At 44.5% G+C, this 21,524-nt stretch overlaps 1 protein-coding gene across 3 annotated transcripts in view; it reads left to right on the top strand.

Moving 5' to 3' along the window:
- ENOX1 (ecto-NOX disulfide-thiol exchanger 1) overlaps window positions 1-21,524 on the top strand; it is a 340,778-nt gene that overhangs the window by 61,980 nt on the left and 257,274 nt on the right. The window contains exon 1 of one of the 3 annotated variants that reach the window (XM_055541998.1): window positions 6,644-6,921. The exons of 1 other annotated variant lie outside the window; for it this stretch is intronic. In XM_055541998.1, coding sequence (XP_055397973.1) covers window positions 6,828-6,921 — 94 coding nt within the window. In that variant the 5' untranslated portion in view covers window positions 6,644-6,827. Of the gene's footprint in view, window positions 1-6,643; window positions 6,922-19,897; window positions 19,984-21,524 lie in introns of those variants that run through there. One more of the 3 variants, XM_055542000.1, reaches the window with a different exon arrangement.

Here is a 21,524-nt window from a genome sequence, read left to right as displayed (position 1 = left end):
TTTTCCTACTGAGGTATTTTTTATCCTTCAAGACTCAGCCCATATTTTTCTTCTCTGTGGTGCTTCCCTGACACCCCAGAAGAAAATAGCATCTTTTCTGTCTCCTCACCACCCATTTCTACAATAAAAATTTTTTTTTCCTCTAATATTATCGATTGCAGCATCTAGTGACTGACCTCCTAGGTGCTATGCAGACATGTCGTTCTCTGCATTGCCGTGAAGACTGGTTAGAATTTTTTTTTTAAACACTGGATTTAATATAAAAGCTGAGTTACAAGAGCTTTCAGAATATCAACTGTGCAAAATATTTTATATGTTTAAAAAAGAAATGATATATAGAAGCCATCCAAGTGACATGAATGATTTAAAGCATGGGAGTCATAATTAGCCCCACACATTTTGAAAGAGTCAGGCATCATTTTTTTAAAAAAATGTATTGGAGGATAATTGATTTATAATGTTGTGTTAGTTTCTAGTGTACAGCAAAGTGCATCAGTTATACATGTAACCAAATCTTTTTTAAAATTCTTTGCCCATATAGGCCATTACAGAGTACTGAGTAGAGTTCCTTGTACTGTACAGCAGGTCCTTACTAGTTACCTATTTTATATATAGTAGTGTGTACCTATCCGGAGAAGGCAATGGCACCCCATTCCAGTACTCTTGCCTGGAAAATCCCATGGACGGAGGACCCTGGTAGGCTGCAGTCTATGGGGTCACTAAGAGTCGGGCACGACTGAGCGACTTCCCTTTCACTTTTCACTTTCCTGCATTGGAGAAGGCAATGGCAACCCACTCCAGTGTTCTTGCCTGGAGAATCCCAGGGACGGGGGAGCCTGGTGGGCTGCCGTCTATGGGGTCGCACAGAGTCGGACACGACTGAAGTGACGCAGCAGCAGCAGCAGCAGCAGTGTACCTATCAGTCCCAGTCTTCCAATTTATTCCTTTGCCCCCTTTCCTCCCTAGTAACTGTAAGTTTGTTCTCTACATCTGTGACTCTGTGTTTTATTTTTTTTTATTTTATTTTTAAACTTTACATAATTGTATTAGTTTTGCCAAATATCAAAATGAATCCGCCACAGGTATACATGTGTTCCCCACCCTGAACTCTCCTCCCACCTCCCTCCCCATACCATCCCTCTGGGTCGTCCCAGTGCACTAGCCCCAAGCATCCAGTATCGTGCATCGAACCTGGACTGGCAACTCGTTTCATACATGATATTTTACATGTTTCAATGCCATTCTCCCAAATGTTCCCACCCTCTTCCTCTCCCACAGAGTCCATAAGACTCTTCTATATAAATAAGTTAATTTGTACCATTTTTTTAATATTCCTCATATAAAAGATATCATATGATATTTGTCTTTCCCTGTCTGACTTACTTCACTCACTGTGACAATCTCTGGGTCCTTCCATGTTGCTGCAATTACAGGCATCGTTTTATGCGAGACAGCAGGAGAGACACAGATGTATAGAACAATCTTTTGGACTCTGTGGAAGAGGGCGAGGGTGGGATGATCTGAGAGAATAGCATTGAAACATGTGTATTACCATATGTGAAACAGATCGCCAGTCCAGGTTCGATGCATGAGACAGGGTGCTCAGGGCTGGTGCACTGGGATGACCCAGAGGGATGGGATGGGGAGGGAGGTGGGAGGGGGGTTCAGGATGGGGGACACATGTACATCTGTGGCAGATTCATGTCAATGTATGGCAAAACCCACCACATATTGTAAAGTAATTAGCCTCCAATTAAATAAATTTTAAAAATAAAAGAATAAAACTCTTCAGAGAATTTAGAAACTGCAAAAAAAATAAATAAATAGATAAAGGACAGTGTTTAATCGAGCCTGGGCTTCCCTGGTGGCTCAGATGGTTAAAAAAAAAAAACCTTCACCTGCAATGCAGGAGACCTGGGTTCGATCCCTGGGTTGGGAAGATCCCCTTGCAGGGGAGCATGGCAACCCACTCCAGTATTCTTGCCTGGAGAATTCCATGGACAGAGGAGCCTGGCGGGCTACAGTCCATGGGGTTGCAAAGTCGATCCCTGGGTTGGGAAGATCCCCTTGCAGGGGGGCATGGCAACCCACTCCAGTATTCTTGCCTGGAGAATTCCATGGACAGAGGAGCCTGGCGGGCTACAGTCCATGGGGTCGCAAAGAGTCGGACATGGCTGAGGAACTTTGACTTTCTTTTACACTTTGATGCTGGTTGCAATGCTCAGTAGCTGGATGGGGGCCAGGGGTCAGGTGCCAGGAGGCTGTCCCAGGAGGAGCTAGCTTCTCGCAGTCTCTCCTCTCCCACCTGCTCGCGGCCCTGCCCACTGGGACTGAGGAGCAGAGGGAACTGTGCGTACTGTTCCGCTGAATAGAGGGAGTCCAGATGGTCAATGCATGTTCTGTCCAGCAGACCACAGTGCCTCCTAACACTTCTTGGCAGTTTCTAATAAGCAGTGCTACTAAGAGTCCTGAGTGGTAAATTGCTCCAGGTCTCAGGCCTCCTGACCAGAACAGCGTGGCCCATCAGCTTCTGGCTTTGGAATAATAAGGAAAACAAACAATGCTTCCTGGTGAGAGAGCATCATCGTAGCGACCAGGTCCCCCTCCTGGGTTTGTCTGCTATGCACAAGGTCCTGCGCTAAGAGGTTCACCATTCACCTTGCTCGCTGCCTTTGCCTGCCTGGGGAACTGCTGCTGCTGCTGCTAAGTCACTTCAGTTGTGTCCGACTCTGTGCGACCCCATGGACTGCAGCCTACCAGGCTTCTCCGTCCATGGGATTCTCCAGGCAAGAACACTGGGGTGGGTTGCCATTTCCTTCTCCAAACTAGTTGGAGAGAAAACCTAAGCACAGATAAGCAAAGAAAATAGCCACGCACGCAAAACCCCCAGGCAGGTTAAATGGCCAGAGGGGCATATGGAACACTGGTTGTCAAAATGCATTTGTTCTGCTGTCCTGCCATTTGATGGTGGATACCAGCTTAACAACTTTTGTAGTTTCTGTGTCATCAGAAGCATTTATTTACTTCTTTATATGTGACTCAAAAAAGTACCTAGTTGGACTATAAAGAAAGCTGAGCACTGAAGAATTGATGCTTTTGGACTGTGGTGTTGGCGAAGACTCTTGAGAGCCCCTTGGACTGCAAGGAGATCCAACCAGTCCATCCTAAAGGAGATCAGTCCTGCGTGTTCTTTGGAAGGACTGATGCTGAAGCTGAAACTCCAATACTTTGGCCACCTCATGCGAAGAGCTGACTCATTGGAAAAGACCCTGATGCTGGGAAAGATTGAGGGCAGAAGGAGAAGGGGATGACAGAGGATGAGATGGTTGAATGGCATCACTGACTCGATAGACATGGGTTTGGGTGGACTCCGGGTGCTGGTGATGGACAGGGAGGCCTGGCATGCTGCGATTCATGGGGTCGCAAAGAGTCGGACATGACTGAACGACTGAACTGAACTGAAACCTCTCCCTAAGAAATAATACCTGCAAAATTGTATGGTTTCCTTTTAATACGTTTTTTTTTTTTTATTCCTGACACATATTAGGTTGAACTGTATGAAACTGCCAATATTTGACCTTTTAAAAAAAAAATCCTCAAAGACATCCGTTTCACGTGGCTTAAAGTAAATATAACTATTACAAGTCAGAATGAGGGTTTCGTGGCTCACATTGAATCCCTGGATATAACAACAGAGGAACATGTCACCCCAGAGGAGGTCCGGAGTTGGAGGGAGCAAGCCGTAAACAGTGGGTCTTGCGAGATTTCTCAGAGGAGGGGGGCCAGGCTGCGAGCCTGGAAGGAAGGACGCACAGAGAAGAGAGAGAGGAGCATGGCTCTCTGGGGAGCAGCCATCTGTGAGGACGGCTAGGGGGCCAAGCGGAAAAGGAGAGCCAGTGGACTGGAGGAAGCGCTCTGGACTCCTCTGCTGTAAATTATTAATCCCCGAATTTGTTTGTTTCTGATGCAGTTGTGTGCATTTTTTAATAGGAGGCTAATTGCTTTGCAATGTTGTGTTAGTTTCTGCAGTACCGCAACATGACTCAGCTACATGTATACATACATCCCCTCCCTGTTGAGCCCACCCACCCACCCCTCCAGGTCATCCCAGAGCACTGAGCCAAGCTCCCTGTGCTATAGGGCAGCTCCCCACTAGCTGGCCGTTTTGCCCACGGCAGTATATGTATCTGTCAATCCTACTTTCCCGTTTCCCAATCCATCTCACCCTCCCCTTCCCCTCCTGGTGCACATGTCCACTCTCTGCCTCTGTTCTCTGTTCCTGCCCCACAAACAGGCTCATATGCACCATCTTTCTAGATTCCAAACATCTGTGTTAATACACGATACCCAAGCCATAAAAAGGATCGAAATTGGGTCATTGGTCATGATGTGGTTGGACTTAGAGTCTGTCTTGCAGGGTAAAGTAACTCGCATGTATTTGGAAAGCACGTTTTCAAAGCACATGAGCACAGTTTTCTGACCTTTCTGGAGTTTTGTGAGGGTTCCTCTGTTCGATGACCAACACCTCATGCAGGTCAAGTAGCATTTCTGATAGGGAGTGTGCGGTTGTCTGCAGGGTGACCACAATTAGGAATGGCTGTGCGGTGCGAATACAGGAAGCATAAACTTGCAAGCAGACAGCTTCAGAGAGTGGGAGGCTCCATTGGCTACTCCCCCTGAGAGAGTCAGGCTCCCCAGGCTGTCAAACCTCAGCAAGATCTCTCCTGCCAGAGACAGCAACTGGCAGGGTTAAAGCTCCCTCCAGTCATTCCAGAAACTCCCCCGGCCATTCCTGTGGATGTCTCTCTCTCTTTCTGGCCCATCCCTACTGTGCTGAAGATGCCAGCCCCGGGCTCTCGTCCTCACCAGGTGCACGTAACGGGTAACACCCCCGACATTCCCCGGCACTTACTGTGAGGGTGACTCCAAGGTCAGCTTCCCAGGATCCTTTTCCGCAGCTGCCATGCCTGCAGGCCCAGTCTGGGCCTGCCCGAGGGGTATGTTCCAGCAGAGAACATCCAGGCATCTGAGCAGTGGGCCCTGGAACAGCATGAACTGCATTTTCTTGGACTAAAAAGAGAACACCTGCGTTCTCATGTGCTAGAAAAGCTAACCAAGGGCTTTTGTTGAAGAAATGTGTCCCCATTGGTTTGAGAGCTCGCTGTATTTAGAAAAGTTTGAGTAGGACTTCTTATTTTATTGCATGTAAAGAGAATAAACTTGTATGTGTTTTACTGACAATTTACTGGTGTTTGATGTCCAGGGTTTATTATTTGTGTCTATGGCAGAAAGAACAAGGAAAAGCTGCTCCTATTCACTGATGGGCTCTAGACTGCCTCCTACCCCAAAAAAGCTGGAAGGTCAAATAGAAAACCAGCAATAATAACCTTAGAAATCAATCCATTTATAAATTATTCTCAGAACCAAGATGAAGGCCAGATTACCTATACATCTTTAAAATAGCTTCCCTGGTAGCTCAGACAGTAAAGAACCTGCCTGTAATACAGGAGACCTTGGTTTGATCCCTGGGTCAGGAAGATCCCCTGGAGGAGGAAATGGCAACCCTCTCCAGTATTCTTGCCTGGAGAAGCCCATGGACAGAAGAGCCTGGCGGGCTCCAGTCCAAAGGGTTGAGTTGCAAGGAGTCGGACATGGCTGAGTGACTTTCTCTTTGCTTTACTTTAAAATGGTACAGTTATTTTATTTATTGTGAGTCCAAAGATACCATAACTCCTGGTGATGATTATCTATCATATTCCTTGAATATACAGAGGACTCAGTGGCATTCCTTGAGTCATTCAGCAGATTTGTATGATGAATTGTAAAACGTAGATTTTAGTGAATCTACGTGAATCAGCTATGGTGAAGCCAAAGGTCAGAAGCAGACTGCCATCATAAGGTCGTGTGTCACTCACAGATCCTAAGAAGATAAAGCATGCCACCCTGGGTCAGGATGCAGACTGAGCAAGGGGAGAGAGTGAGCAACAGGCTTCCTGGTAGAAAGAACAGGTAAAGTAGGGCAGGTTGGTTTAGGATTGGCTAGTTTGAATCACTTCAGCAGGTTATGAGGGACAGGGCTGTTTCTAGTTGTCTGGTGCCTGGTCCTGGGGTGGTTAGGGCAGGGGCTTAGTGGAGTGGATTGAAGATACGAGCTCTCAATTGGTTGGCTTGCATTTGAAGAATATGCTCCTCTGGTTGACTGTCTTTAGCCAACAATCCTTGGCAATCCCTCCAGGGTCCGGAAGGGCCCAGATATTAAAGCATCAGAAAAATAGAAAAAAAATGGAAAAAAACACAATGCAGTATGTATGTATATGAATGTATATGTACACACACACACACGGATGTACACAGACCTACTCACTCATTCTGTGTGTTCGGTGCTTTTGTGTGGGGGGAGGGGAGCGTGCATGTTCTGCTGCATTCCAGACCCTGTTTTGGTTGATGATGGTTTAGCAGGAACCATGTAAACAGTTTTTGAAAGGCAGCCTGCCCTAAGGCAAAGACCCAACTTATCAAAGAAATAGTTATATAATATAACCTCAAATACTGAGAAATCCTCTGGGGAAAAATCCAGCTGGTGGAAGGACGGAAGGGAGCTGAAGTTGCTCTTTTTGGCAGGTCAGGGATGGCCTCTCTGCAGAGGGTGATGGTTCAGCAGAGGCGAGGCTGAGGGAGAGGACAGGGCCAGTGTCCAGGTGTCTGGAGGCACCGCAACTGCCAAGTCACCGAGAGGATTCTGCTTGTCAGGCTCAGGGAACAGTAGCAAAGCTTGTGGCCTGGGAGCCCTGGGGAAAAAGGGGGCTACAGGAAATGAGACAGCAGGGATGATGAGATGGCAGAATCTCAGACCTCAGCAGGCAATAAGAAGTTCTGTATGTTTCTGTGAAGCTAGAAACCCAAGCCTTATGAAGACGAGAGGTAAGCTTTAGCCTCAAAAGGCAAATTAAGTAGCTACTGCCTCAAGCTCTTTTCTTATCTTCTGTCCATGAAATTCTCTAGGCAAGAATACTGGAGTAGGTTGGCATGCCCTTCTCCAGGGGATCTTCCCAACCCAGGGATCGAACCTGGGTCTCCTGCACTGTGGGCAGATTCTTTACTATCTGAGCCACCAGGGAATCCAGGTTGAAAGTTTCTGGTAAATCACTCTTATCGTCTACACTATTAAATTTTTTCAGTATTTATTTGAGATGGCTTTTTTTTTAATGTCTTTCTCCCCCAAAGTTCTACATTTGGATATATATTTTTTTTTACAGTGGAAAACAAACAACTTCTCTATAAAATGCAAAAGCATAGCTTTGGGTTAGGAATGTTGGAAAACGACTTTCTGTACCATTGAGTTCCTTGGCATATATGTGGCATTTAAATAAAATGAAATACAATTGGAAAACTGCCACACTTCTGAAAATCTACAAGAAAAAAGATCTGAGAACAATCAACAATTTGCTTTTATTTTCTGTTGCATTGTGATTTTTTTTTTTTTTTTTGCACTTGGTATCGTTTACTGAATATAAAGTAAAATCCACTCACACTCCACTTACCATAAGCGCGCCCACAAAGAAAACCTCATTTCAAATATAATTGTGAATATTGTTCCTTTGTTAAAAATTCATGGGGTTTATAAACGTCTCATATAAGTACTGGAGTCTCCGTTATTTCCCCAGCTCTTTTCCTACTGCCAATTCTGATCAGAATTTTAAAACACCCCATGTCTATGAAGGTGTTCTCTGGAGCACAGAAAGGAGGGGAGGAAATTATGAATATAACTAGGAAGACCTTCTGACCACATAGGCTGCAGTTTCCTGATTTAGTTTCAGTAGAAGGCAGGTGAATGGACAGGGAGCATACCGGCTTCTATCAACCTCAACATCTTGTTACTGCTATTTTTTAGATAACTTTATTTATTCATTTAGAGTGCGCTGGGTCTTCACTGCTGTGCCGGCTTGTCTCCAGTTGTGACGAGTAGGGGCTGCTGTCGAGTTCCGATTCACCCGCTTCCCATTGCCCTGGCTCCTCCCGTTGCAGAGCACAGGCTCTGGTGTGCACAGGCTTCAGGAGTTGTGGCACGAGGGCTCAGTAGTTGGGGCGCGTGGGCTCAGTTGCTCCGTGGCATGTGGGATCTTCCTTGACCAGGGATCGAACCTTGTCTCCCGCATTGGCAGGCAGATGCCCTTGTTACTGCTATTAAGTTTTTCTCTCGGGAAACTTCAAATGTGGTGCAAACTAAAAGCTGGTTGGGGGTTTGGCGGTTTTATTTTTGGTAAATGGAGGAAGCTAAAGAGTAGGCTGTTGGCCTAGCTTCTCCTCTGTTCTGGTTCTAACACCCTCCACCACCCCCACTTAGTGAGATTGAAGTCATGTTCCACTTCTTAATACCAGGCATGATGTTGGCTGCAGTGGGCAAGACAAGCAGCGCCATGCAGTTCAGTGTCTTGGTCCATCTCTGTATGGAGACTCCGTTGCTTATATTTCATACGCTTTCATTGATTTGGGTCAAGAATATTCACGTATGAGAAAACTAGTGGCTGGGAATTCCCTGGGGGTCCAGTGGTTAGGACTTGGTGCTTTCACTGTCGTGGGCCTAGGTTCAGTCCCTGATTGGGGAACTGAGATCCCCCAAAACTGCAAGGCATGGCCAAAGAAAGAAAAAAGAAATCTAGTAGAGTGTAAAATAAGACTCCGATCATGTGGCATGAAGAAAAAAAACACTTTTCTGGATTTCATGTATAAATTTACAGCCATTATATATTATACTTAATATATTTCAGAAATCACCTTTTCTCATATAAACTTATTTTTGCAGTTTAACTCAGCAAGGAGATTGCAAATTCAGAAATAATTTGAGCTTAGTACAACTCTCAGAAAGGATCCAATTATAACCTCTCTTTTCTTCTGCATCACATTTCAGGATTAGCTCACATTTCCTTTTTAATTGGCTGCTCTGCCTAAAATGGCCTGTTCATCTCTTTGGTTCCTGAGTGTGTGAGCCAGTGGCAAGTAATGTAGTCAAATGATCCAAGCTGCTGTTGGCTGCTGTTCTGAACTTGGTTTGATGGATTAAGTCATCAAGGTGGGCACTCCAGGCCTTTCCCATGTTTGATCTCCTGGACCACAGGCGTTCACAGACCAAGACTCTGATGCTAATGCCAAACCCTGCCACTCACAGCCTCAAGCCACCTAGCTTATTATTCTGGTGTCTTGTGAACCAACAATGAATCAAGCCAAAATACTGATAGAAAAAAAAAAAAACCAGAGAGTCCAGAATATGTACTTTTCAGAGGGGAAAGTTGGTGTAAAGATGCACTCATGAAATTGTCGTTTGTGGAAGTTTTGCTGCTGTTTTATAATCAAAAGAATTCCTCTGTGAGAACCTCGGTAAAGGGATCTAGATTTGAACCATCACAATGTCTCACAGCATTGACAGCAGTGCTTCATTTCTTTCAGTTCCTCCAAAAGGCGTTAGGCATTAGCCCCTCAAATAACTCGTGAGATGAGATCTGAAGGGACATCAAGTGGAGAAGCTCAGGGAACTGGCCCGGAGGGGACTTGTGATGGCCGCTCTCCTGTGATGTGCAAACTGCTGTCCTTGGTTTTATAGGAGAGGCAGAAAGGGGGCCCCAGATCAGCTCTCAGTGTGTAAGGTCATCTTCACTGCAAGGGGAAACGTAATTGGCACAGGGTAGCCATCCTGATGAGCAGGCAGTGGGACTTGGATTCACGTGTGCGTCACACGCTAACACACCCTGTGCTTGCAGCACTTCCAGGATGTCAGCAGCCCCGGAGAACAGACGGTGGCGTTTCTGGTTCACTCAGCTCCCAGCTTTCCCCTGCCCTGATATCTCCACTTCCTGTAGCTCTTGTTCATGGTGGAAGGCAGAAAGGAGACTTGAACTCCGGGTCAGCCTTGTAGCCAGCTACCAGTGGAACGAGATAGCTTGTGAAGGAAGACAAGTAGGCAGGAAGGAATGCTAGTACAGAAGGGGTGAGGGGAACAGTAACCCAACTTTACCTCCCAGCCCTCCCACTCAGGTGGCCCCGACCAGCCTGTGTATCTTGCCAGCCTTCTCTCTCACTGTCCTCTTTGTGTTGGTGATGGTGATACGGTGAGTTGGAGATGACAGTAGAAGCTCTCTATACAGGGATAACAGTTCTTGGCAATCCCTGATGGTAGTGATACTTGCAACAAGCTCTCAGCTCAAATCACAGATTTACTCTCATTTTTCCTGTGGTCATGTATGATGTGAGAGTTGGACTGTGAAGAAGGCTGAGCGCCAAAGAATTGATGCTTTTGAACTGTGGTGTTGGAGAAGACTCCTGAGAGTCCCTTGGACTGCAAGGAGATCCAACCAATCCATTCTGAACGAAATCAGCCCTGGGATTTCTTTGGAAGGAATGATGCTAAAGCTGAAACTCCAGTACTTTGGCCACCTCATGCGAAGAGTTGACTCATTGGAAAAGACTCTGATGCTGGGAGGGATTGGGGGCAGGAGGAAAAGGGGACGACAGAGGATGAGATGGCTGGATGGCATCACTGACTCGATGGACGTGAGTCTCAGTGAACTCCAGGAGTTGGTGATGGACAGGGAGGCCTGGCGTGCTGTGATTCATTGGGTCTCAAAGAGTTGGACATGACTGAGCGACTGATCTGATCTGATCTGATCTGAAGCCCTACATACAACCTTCAAGTTGCAAAATATTCAAAGATGTGAATGCACCCCTGTATGCCAGCTGGCGTACTACATTATTTTACTTTTCAAGGTACTGTACTGTCGGATTTTAAATGTTTGTGTGTGTCTCTGTGCGTTTGTTTTTTATATATGTATTATTTATGTGAGAAGTGTTATAAACCTAATACAGTGCAGTACTATATAGCCCAATCCCAAAGAAAGGCAATGCCTCAGAATGTTCAAACTACTGCATAATTGCGCTCATCTCACATGCTAGCAAAGGAATGCTCAAAATTCTCCAAGCCAGGCTTCAACAACATGTGAATTGGGAACTTCCAGATGTCCAAGCTGGATTTAGAAAAGTTAGAGGAACCAGAGATCAAATTGCCAACATCCATTGGATCATTGAAAAAACAAGAGAGTTCCAAAAAAAACATCTACTTCTGATTTATTGACTACACCAAAGTCTTTGACTTTATAGATCACAACAAACTGTGGAAAATTCTTCGAGATGGGAATACCAGACCACCTTACCTGCATGCTGAGAAACCTGTATGCAGGTCAAGAAGCAACAGATAGAACCCGACGTGGAACAACGGACAGGTTCCAAATTGGGAAAGGAGTACATCAAGGCTATATATTGTCACCCTGCTTATTTAACTTATATGCAGAGTACATCATGAGAAATGCAGGGCTGCATGAAGTACAGAGTGGAATCAAGATTTCTGGGAGAAATATTGATAACCTCAGATATGCAGAAGACACCACCCTTATGGCAGAAAGTGAAGAAGAACTAAAGAGCATCTTGATGAAAGTGAAAGAGGAGAGTGAAAATGCTGGCTTAAAACTCAACATTCAAAAAACGAATATCATTGCATCCAGTCCCATCACTTCATGGCAAATAGATGGGGAAAAAATTGCCAACAGTGGCAGACTTTATTTTCTTGGGCTCCCAAATCACTATACATGATGACTGCAGCCATGAAATTAAAAGATGCTTGCTCCTTGGAAGAAAAGCTATGACAAACCTAGTTCAGTTCAGTTCAGTTGCTCAGTTGTGTCTAACTCTTTGTGACCCCATGAACCGCAGCACGCCAGGCCTCCCTGTCCATCACCAACTCCCGGAGTTTACCCAAACTCATGTCTGTTGAGTCGGTGATGTCATCCATTCATCTCATCCTCTGTCGCCCCCTTCTCCTGCCATCAGTCTTTCCCAGCATCAGGGTCTTTTCCAATGAGTCATTTCTTCACATGAGGTGGCCAAAGTATTGGAGTTTCAGCTTCAACATCAGCCCTTCCAATGAACACCCAGGACTGAGCTCCTTTAGGATGGACTGGTTGAATCTCCTTGCAGTCCAAGGGACTCTCAAGAGTCTTCTCCAATACCACAGTTCAAAAGCATCAATTCTTTGGCGTTCAGCTTTCCTTATAGTCCAACTCTCACATCCATACATGACCACTGGAAAAACCATAACCTTGACTAGATGGATCTTTGTTGGCAAAGTAATGTCTCTGCTTTTCAATATGCTATCTAGGTTGGTCATAACTTTCCCTCCAAGGAGTAAGCGTCTTTTAGTTTCATGGCTGCAATCACCATCTGCAGTTATTTTGGAGCCCAAAAAAATAAAGTTAGCCACTGTTTCCCCATCTATTTGGCATAAAGTGATAGGACCAGATGCCATGATCTTAGTTTCTGAACATTGAGCTTTAAGCCAACTTTTTCACTCTCCTCTTTCAATTTCGTCAAGAGGCTCATTAGTTCTTCTTCACTTTCTGCCATAAAGGTGGTGTCATCTGCATATCTGAGGTTATTGATATTTCTCCCAGCAATCTTGATTCCAGCTTGTGCTTCTTCCAGCCCAGCGTTTCTCATGATGTACTCTGCATATAAGTTAAATAAACAGGGTGACAGTATACAGCCTTGACGTACTCCTTTTCCTATGACAAACCTAGACAGCATATTAAAAAGCAGAGACATTACTTTGCCAACAAAGGTCTGTCTAGTCAAAGCTATTTTCCAGTAGTCATGTATGGATGGGAGAGTTGGACCATAAAGAAAGCTGAGCACTGAAGAATTGATGCTTTTGAACTGTGCTGTTGGAGAAGACTCTTGAGAGTCCCTTGGACTGCAAGGAAATCAAGCCAGTCAACCCTAAGGGAAATCAGTCCTGAATATTCATTAGAAGGAATGAAGCTGAAGCTCCAGTACTTTGGCCACCTGATGTGTGAAGAACTGACTCACAAGTAAAGACCCTGATGCTGGGAAAGATTGAAGGCAGAAGAAGGGGACAACAGAGGATGAGATGGTTGGATGGCATCAGCGACTTGATGGACATGAGTTTGAGCAAGCCCTGGGAGCAGTTGCTGGACAGGGAAGCCTGGCATGCTGCAGTCCATGGGGTCTTAAAGAGTCGAACATGACTGAGTGACTGAACTGAACTGACTATATAGCTAGTGGTATTAGTTGGGTACCTAGGCTAACTTTGTTGGACTTCATGAACAAGTTGGACTTAAGAACACACTGTTGGTATGAAACTTGTTCATATGTCGGGTGCTTACTGCATTTGAACAGAGTTAAGCCCAGTGTGGGCAAAGGCATCTGTGAGGCTTTCTGATAAGACCCAGCCCATTAAAATGCTCAGCCTGCAGATCAACCCTAGATAGATGTCTTACACATTTCCTCTCCACCTCTTTTTCTCTAGATGCACAATCAATATTCTAAGAAAAAATGTACTTCTCCCTAAAGCATGGGTCTTGAAATGTTCTCCAGCAGTGATTTCTGCTGATTTGCTCATGTTTTATCCCCCTGTCTACTTTTATACCTGAAGTAGAGGGGTCAAGGTGGATGACTGGGACTGGAGGGAGGACCATGCAAAGATGCAAGAAGGTTTCCAAGTCAACAAGGGATGACTGTGGGGTCCTCGGGCCCTGGCTCCGCCTCACCAGGACAGGCTGTCATCTGACACAAAGCTAGTGCTGGCATTTCCCTCCGAAAAATCTAGCTTCCTGTTTGTTTACTGCTCCAGCAGCTTCTGGTTTCAGCCCACTTGTCTTTCTCATTTTGCGGGGAGAGCATAGGAGGGAGGTGGGTGGGGAGGGAAGAATCTTAGTGACTTCCCTTCCTTTCTTCAAGATTAACAATATGTTAAAACGTGGTTACATCCAGAATCTAGCTGTGTTGCTGTTTTGTTATAATCAGTTCAGATCAGTTGCTCAGTCTTGTCCGACACTGCGACCCCATGGACTGCAGCATGCCAGGCCTCCCTGTCCATCACCAACTCCTGGAGCTTGCTCAAACTCATGTCCATCGGGTCAGTGATGCCATGCAACCATCTCATCATCTGTCTTCCCCTTCTCCTCCTGCCCGCAGTCTTTCCCAGCATCAGGGTCTTTTCCAATGAGTCATCAGGTGGCCAAAGAATTGGAGCTTCAGCATCAGTACTTCCAATGACTATTCAGGGTTGATTTCCTTTAGGATTGACTTGTTTGATCTCCTTGCTTTTCGTGGGACTCTCATGAATCTTCTGCAACACCACAGTTCAAAAGCATCAGTTCTTCAGCGCTCAGCCTTCTTTATGGTCCAACTCTCACATCCATTCATAACTCCTGGAGAAACCATTGCTTTGACTAGACAGACCTTTGTTGGCAAAGTAATGTCTCTGCTTTTTAATATGCTGTCTAGGTTTGTCATCTGCTTTTCTTCCAAGGAGCAAGGATCTTTTATTTCATGGCTGCAGTCACAGTCCACAGTGATTTGGAAGCCCAAAAAAATAAAGTCTGTCACTGTTGGCATTTTTTCCCCCATCTATTTGCCATGAAGTGATGGGACCGGATTATAATTTCAGGTATATAACATATATATACCTGAATTGATTCAATATATTTGTACATTATACTCCATATAGTTATTATAAACTATTGGCTCTATTTTCTGTGCTATACATCACATCCTGGTATATTATTTATTTTATATTTAGTGGTTTGTACCTCTTGGCCTTCCCTGGTCCCTCAGACAGTAAAGAATCTGCCTGCAATGCGGGAGACCTGGGTTCGATCCCTGGGTTGGAAAGATACCCCTGGGGAAGGGAATGGCTACCCACTCGCATATTATTGCCTGGAGAATTCCATGAAAAGAGTAGCCTGACGGGCTTCAGTCCATGGGGTTGCAAAGAGTCAGACACGACTGAGAGACTAACACTTGTACCTCTTAGTCCCCTTTGCTCTTCCCATTGGTAACCACTAGTTTATTCTCTGCATCTGTGAGTCTCTATTTTGTTGTATTCATTCATCTACTGGTGCCTCTTAGTTTGCAGACTCCTTGAAGATGGGGTCTGTCTTGTTCACCGTATTCCTGATTTCAAGCACAGGGACCTGCATATAGGAAGCTTTTAATAAAGATCTATTGAGTGACTGCATCCCTAGGTGATGTAACTAATGCTTTTCCCCCAGATTCCTATGTCTTCAGAATCAGTCAAAACCAAAAGGGACCTCCTACTCGGGCTCTTTCTTAGAGAAAAGTTCCTCAAGTCTGTAACAACAGAGGTCCAGGCTAAGACAGATTGAACCCTGGGCTCTGCCAGTCATTAGCCTTGTGACCCAAGGTACATGAGTCAGTCTTAATTTTCTGAAACTTAAGTTTTCTTCTGTTGCAAAAACATAAGTGCTAGTAACAACTGTCTCACGGGTTGTTGGGAGTTTTCATGAAATGAAGAATATAGATGTAACACAGTAAGCTACTTTCCTGCTGCGTACCTCATGGCGAGCGCTTAGGAAATGACATTTTCCTTTCACTTTATGGACTTCGGCTTTAAAAAAAAAAAATTCAGGCCAAGTATTAGTGTTAGTAAAAATGCCTTTAAAATAAAAGTGTCTGCATAAGAACATTAGTTTCCATCTACGTGCCATACAGTGATGTTATGGGGAGAAATTATGTCACTGCTTTTTCATGCAAATTTCACTGCTCAAAGAAAGGGCAGTTGAATTAGCTGATGAATAGGAATGGTAGCAAGAGTTTGGGAAGCCTGTTTGCATGAAGATGGTGTCCTCTATTAAAGAAAGAGACTAATGTTAAGAGATTTTCCTGTGGGCAGTCTGGAAATAATGCTACCATTACTTTTCATGTTGATTGTGTGTCTCACAGTCATATCCACCTTACTTTTAGCTAATTAATTATGAATAAAGCTCTTTGTGTTGTAGAGATTGTGTCAGGTTGATATGCTGGATAAGTGCATGAACACATGTCTGCTTCATCGTGCGAGTAATGGAATCATTATCCTGATTGCATTAATGGGCCTAGGCCTGGAGTATGTTTGGAATTGACAGCTACGAGGTTCTTAAGTGCCGTCAACTCATTCCCTGCATGGCTCAACCACCACTCATTGCTGCTTATTTTCTTAGTCATCATTTTACAGTAAGCGTTATCTCATATAATAAATCGTAAAATTTAGAAATGCACAAGAGTAAGAACATCAGAGTCCTTGACGAGCAGATGATCTTTTGCAGTAAGACTAACAGGGGGAAGTGACAATGCTAGTGGGAATTCTTTTAAAATATTTGTTTAGGTTGCGCTTAAGCCATCTAGCTGTGAAAATAATAAACCGTGGCAGCAATAGCAATACACTGTAATTCACGCTAAGCACATTCAGCATAATTTCTTTTTTTATAAATAATAAAACCATAAATAAATATGATTACTCTCAGCTAACATGAAATTACATTCAGCACGAGGAGCCAGATGTTTTCCTCTCAGATCTGTGTCCTTTAGGGTCAGTTTTAGCTTACTCCCCTGCCGGTAATTTGTAAGTAATCTGTGAATAAATAACTGGGGATGGCATTTGATCTTGACCTGAGTTTGGTGCTGTTGACTCATTGGAAAAGACTCTGATGCTGGGAGGGATTGGGGGCAAGAGGAGAAGGGGACGACAGAGGATGAGATGGCTGGATGGCATCACTGACTCGATGGACGTGAGTCTGGGTGAACTCCGGGAGTTGGTGATGGACAGGGAGGCCTGGCGTGCTGCGATTCACGGGGTCGCAAAGAGTTGGACACGACTGAGCAACTGATCTGATCTGATCTGATCTGAGTTTGGTGAATTTGAGGGGAGACGGAGCTTTGTTTATCTCACGTGCAGAAGGAAAGAAGGGGCCGGATGGTGCCTCAAAACAGCCACTTAAAACCTCACAGGCTCCAGGCACCCACAGCCTTCTTCGGGAGGCCTCATCCTACATTGTATCAAACATACAAAATGCACTCACGCATGACATTCAATATGACCTTGTCTACACAACTTTTGAGCAGGACTTTTTTCTTTTCCCCCTTGGCCACACTGTACATCATGTGGGACCTTTTTTTTTTTAATGTAAATTATTTATTTTTTAATTGCTTTACAGAATTGTGTTGGTTTCTGCCAAACATCAACAGCATGTGGGATCTTAGTTCCCTGGTCAGGGATCTGACCTGCACCCCTGCAGTTGAACCATGGAGTCCTAACCACTGGATCATCAGGGAAGTCCCAGTCTGGGTCTTTGTAATTCTGCTTTTGAAATTACTTGCCTTCACGTTACTCATTTCATCTACAACCAACTCTGATTTTTGTATAACTGTGCAAGCTCAGGGTGTTTTTTTTTTTTTTTGCAATGTGAGCAAGCCCTGCTTACAGATGACTTTTAACTCTAATGAGATCTAAATTTGCTAATTAGAGACGTTGTCATAATACAGAATGCACCGGTATTTCATTAAATGACTATTTGCTTTTGGTCGTGCACGTTTCATTGCAGGTTGACACAAGCCATTTTCAGCTCTCCCACATTATCTGGTGCCTTTAGTGCCTCATTGGTAACAGTCATATTTAGAGAAACAGGCTACTTTCCCCGGGCGGATGGGTTCTTAATCTGGAAGATAGGAGTAGAGAAAGAGATTCCATTTGAGGAGCCTAGTCCTCCAAATGCCATCCCCTTGTACGGAAGGAAGGTTTTCTTTAAGACATACTGAAGAGGCGAATTGCATCTCCTGCTGGCACTGAGGGAGAATGAGTGTTCATGGGAGAAGGTGGGGTGGGGGGAAGCATATTTAAACCTTTGGATTGGATTCTGTTACTGAGAGGGGGATAAGGGAGAGGTGGGGAGAGAAAGGGGAAGGGAGGCAAAGGATGGAATTATGCTCAAATAGCAGCATCATTTTACACTGACCTTCAACATTGTCTTCAATGCTGGAACCTTCTCATCATTATTTATTCCACCCCCTGTTTTTGAGAGTCTTCCCAAGTGGCTCAGTGGTAAAGAATCCACCTGCCAATTCAAGAGATGTGGGTTCGATCCCTGGGTTGGGAAGAACCCCTGGAGAAGGAAATGGCAACCCATTGCAGTATTCTTGCCTGGAAAATCCTGTGGACAGAGGAGCCTGTCGGGCTACAGTCCTAGGGGTCACAAAAGAGTCAGACACAACTTAGCTACTGAACAACAACAGCAGCTCTTTTTGAATGTTGCCAAGCACGGCCAGTAGCAGCCAAGGTTTGACCCATTTCCTCAGGATGCTCCCTGCCAGCCTTGAACTTTCCAGTTGGAAATCTCACTGCACAGGCATTTGCACTGTGCCTTGGTGGCCCCTCCCAACCATCCCAGCCCCTTGTCTCCATCTGTGACTCCCCGAAGAGTAAAAAGGATCATCCCAGGGAGCCCAGGGCCTCCAGACTCCTGCCTTCTGGTTACAGAGCATCAGCAAGGGCTGTGGGTGCTCATTTAGGGAAGAGAAAACAAGGTCTCCAGCCCCAGTAACACGCTGGAGGTGAGGTTTCCTGCTCCTGGGGCGATCACGGCTGTGGGGCTAATGCTTTATTCATCGTGTTGCAATGGCATCATTAAGAGCACATTAGTTTAAAGAGTAACTAACATGTTCTTGTTGACCCTCCAAGGAGAGAGATTAAACAGGATGAGCAACCAGCTCACACCAGTCACGGCCCCATCCAGGTTTTATTGCAGGTGGATTTCCATAGATTAAAGAGCTCTGCTCAAGGCTTTTTGGAGAACAGGTAACTCATTTACCAGAGTTTGCAGCTGTTTAAGGGTCACTTTTTTCACCCTTTACCATTAAAGTGTTCCACTCTGTAGCTTAATATATTTTCCATGGTTGGGTCAAGGTGTGATATGAGAGTGTAATGAAAAAAAAAAAAAAAAAACCAGCTGAGTACCAGACAGCACGAATTGTAGAGTTAAATGTCCTCTGCTTTCCCTTACATAAGAAGTTTCCAGAAATCACTTTCAGTGCATAAGTATGGTTCAAAATGATCAGTTTATGACCAATATGCCTTTCTACAACTGTGCATTCCATTAAAAAAAAAATGTTCTTTGATCTGTGGGACTGCCTATGGTTTATAGAGATCAAAAAAAAAGCAAAACAAGTTTTTGTTTTATATTGGGGTGTAGCCGATTAACAAACAGTGTGTGAGTTTCAGGTGAGCAGCGAGGGGACTCAGCCGTCCATATACGTGCATTCTTGCTCAACCTAGATGGTGGTTGTGTCTTTGAAGCCAGGAGTCGACCTGAAGCCTCTTCGGGAGGCATTACCATCTTTCTCCAAAGGACTCTTGTTCTCTCTGCTTTCTCCATCGGCCTCCCATAGTTTTCAAGAGAAGTTTTTAGGTAGCTCCAGCCTTTTGCTTACATTGTCTGTTCTGTAGAACTTTTTCAATGGGAAAGAAAGAGAACAGAGCAGGTGCCCACAGAAAAAGCTCGTCTGTTGAGGGGAAGCAAGAATTGCCTGATACGGCCTTGTTTACTTTTTCTCTTTTCCTTATTTGTGGCTGCACTGGGTCTTCGTTGCCGCGTCCTCCAGTTGCGCAGAGGGCGGGGTGCTCTCTAGTTGCGCTGCGGTGGCTCCCCTTTTTGTGGAGAACAGGCTCTAAGGTACGTGCGCTCAGTAGCTGCGGCTCAGGAGCTCAGTCGTCCCAAGGCATGTGGGATCTCCCTGGGCCACGGATCAAACCAGCATCCCCTGCACTGCAAGGCAGATTCTCACCCACTGGACCACCAGGGGATGCCTGTCCTTAATTTCCTTTTATAAACTTGTCCGTGACTGACTAATTTGGCAGATATTGAGTTTATACCTCCGTATCCCTAGGGAGGGGCTGGAAGAGTCACTTGCCCAAGGCCGCACATCACTGTAGAGGCAGGACTGATAAAGCTCAGATGTCTTGTTTTCCAGATAAGACCTCTGCTGAAGGGAGATTTGAACTTCTAAGGCTGTCCTGAGATGGTTGCCTGTCAGCAACATTTTGGGGACTTTTGTATCTGGGTGAAGTTACACGTGATGAACTCTCAGGTTAGAATATTGATATTCTATGAACTTGGGTGAGTTTGTCTCCATTGGTAGGTAGCCATTAGTGAGGGGACTTAACTGACCTATTACATGATTCATAAACAGTTTTCAAGTATAATATTGCCCTTTTCAGAAAATCTGAACTATCCTAAGTATGGAAGGTGTCTCTGCAAAGACTTTGAAATATGTATTATCATAGTAGCATCCAGTCCTATTTTCTTTTTATTTCTGTTTTTAATGGAAAGAGAAGTACTTTATTCCTGTGGTCTCGAGCTTTCTCATTTATTACTTTGTTCAGTTTAGAAATATAAAGTGTAATTTTTTTTAAAGCAAAGAGCTCCTGAAAACAAAATAATTTTACTTCTGTCATTTCTCTACACTTAGGTAAGTAATGCCAAATAGTATTTTTCTTTGTGTCAAAAGATAATTGGCTTTATCTGCTGTCCTGCCATGCTGGTTGAGTTGTCTCTTTGGCAAAGTTGGTTCTTTTGTTTGATCACATCATTTCAGAGGGAGACCTTCTGTCTCTCTCATATTCAGTCCCCACTCCCCTCTCTCAGCATCCAGTTTTTCAGAAATAGATATGTCGTGGGCAAAACTTCATCATCCATTCAGTAACCATTTCCTCCCCTCAGCTGGAAGGATGATGATTTGTAGTTTAAAATTGGCTACTCGACAAAGTAGAAAGATGGAGGATATAATCACAGACCCTTAATGGCATTCTGTGTTTGAGAAATAGCCAGACCTGCTTTTTATCCTCTGTGGTGCCTGCCAAATGGAAACTTTCCCTTTTACCCTGATTTCACGTCTTTAGCACTATACCTGTATGCCTTTGTTACACTAATGTACTGCTTAATGGACCTGGAGATGCCATTATTTATGGATTTTATTTATGGATTTCGGCTCCTCCAGAGAATAGCTGGGAAGAAGTCTCACAAAAGGAGGACATCGCAGTCACGTGCTTATGACCCTGTGTTGGTTACCAGGGAGGTGTGGGGTCTTAGCTCTTGGAGAGTGACTTGTTAATTGCACCAAGACATCTGGAAAAATCTAACATTTTAAAAAATTGTCTTTGATATTTTAAATTTCATCTTGTGTTCTAGTTTTCAGTTGCAGTTTTCCCTTTTTTCTTTAGCTTTCAAACCTCCAGCCTGTGAGATTGGACCCTGGAACTGAATTCTGTCTTTTTGTTCTCTTATTTCTTCCTTGTCTCCCTCTGTTATTTTCCTTTTTACTTTCTTTCCTTCCTTTTATGCCTGAATTTTCTTGAAAAACACATATATAATGTGTAATTTATACATAAGGATTTAAATGTATAGACTTATAAACAATTTTATGTGTATACTGAGCATCTGCCATAATTCTAGGTACTGTACTTGCTTGCTGCGGGGTATGCAAAAACGATCAGTTTCCATGATCATTCTAAGTATGCTGTTTATCAGGGATGTAGACATAAACAGCTAATTAGAGTATGAAGTTCCGAGTGCTGGTGCACAGAACACAGCGCTGTGCGAACACAGAGGAGGGAATACATATCTCCTTTG

Source organism: Bubalus kerabau, chromosome 12 (assembly GCF_029407905.1).
Source record: "Bubalus kerabau isolate K-KA32 ecotype Philippines breed swamp buffalo chromosome 12, PCC_UOA_SB_1v2, whole genome shotgun sequence".
NCBI classification, from domain to species: domain Eukaryota; kingdom Metazoa; phylum Chordata; class Mammalia; order Artiodactyla; family Bovidae; genus Bubalus; species Bubalus kerabau.
This window is presented reverse-complemented; position numbering and strand designations above follow the sequence as displayed.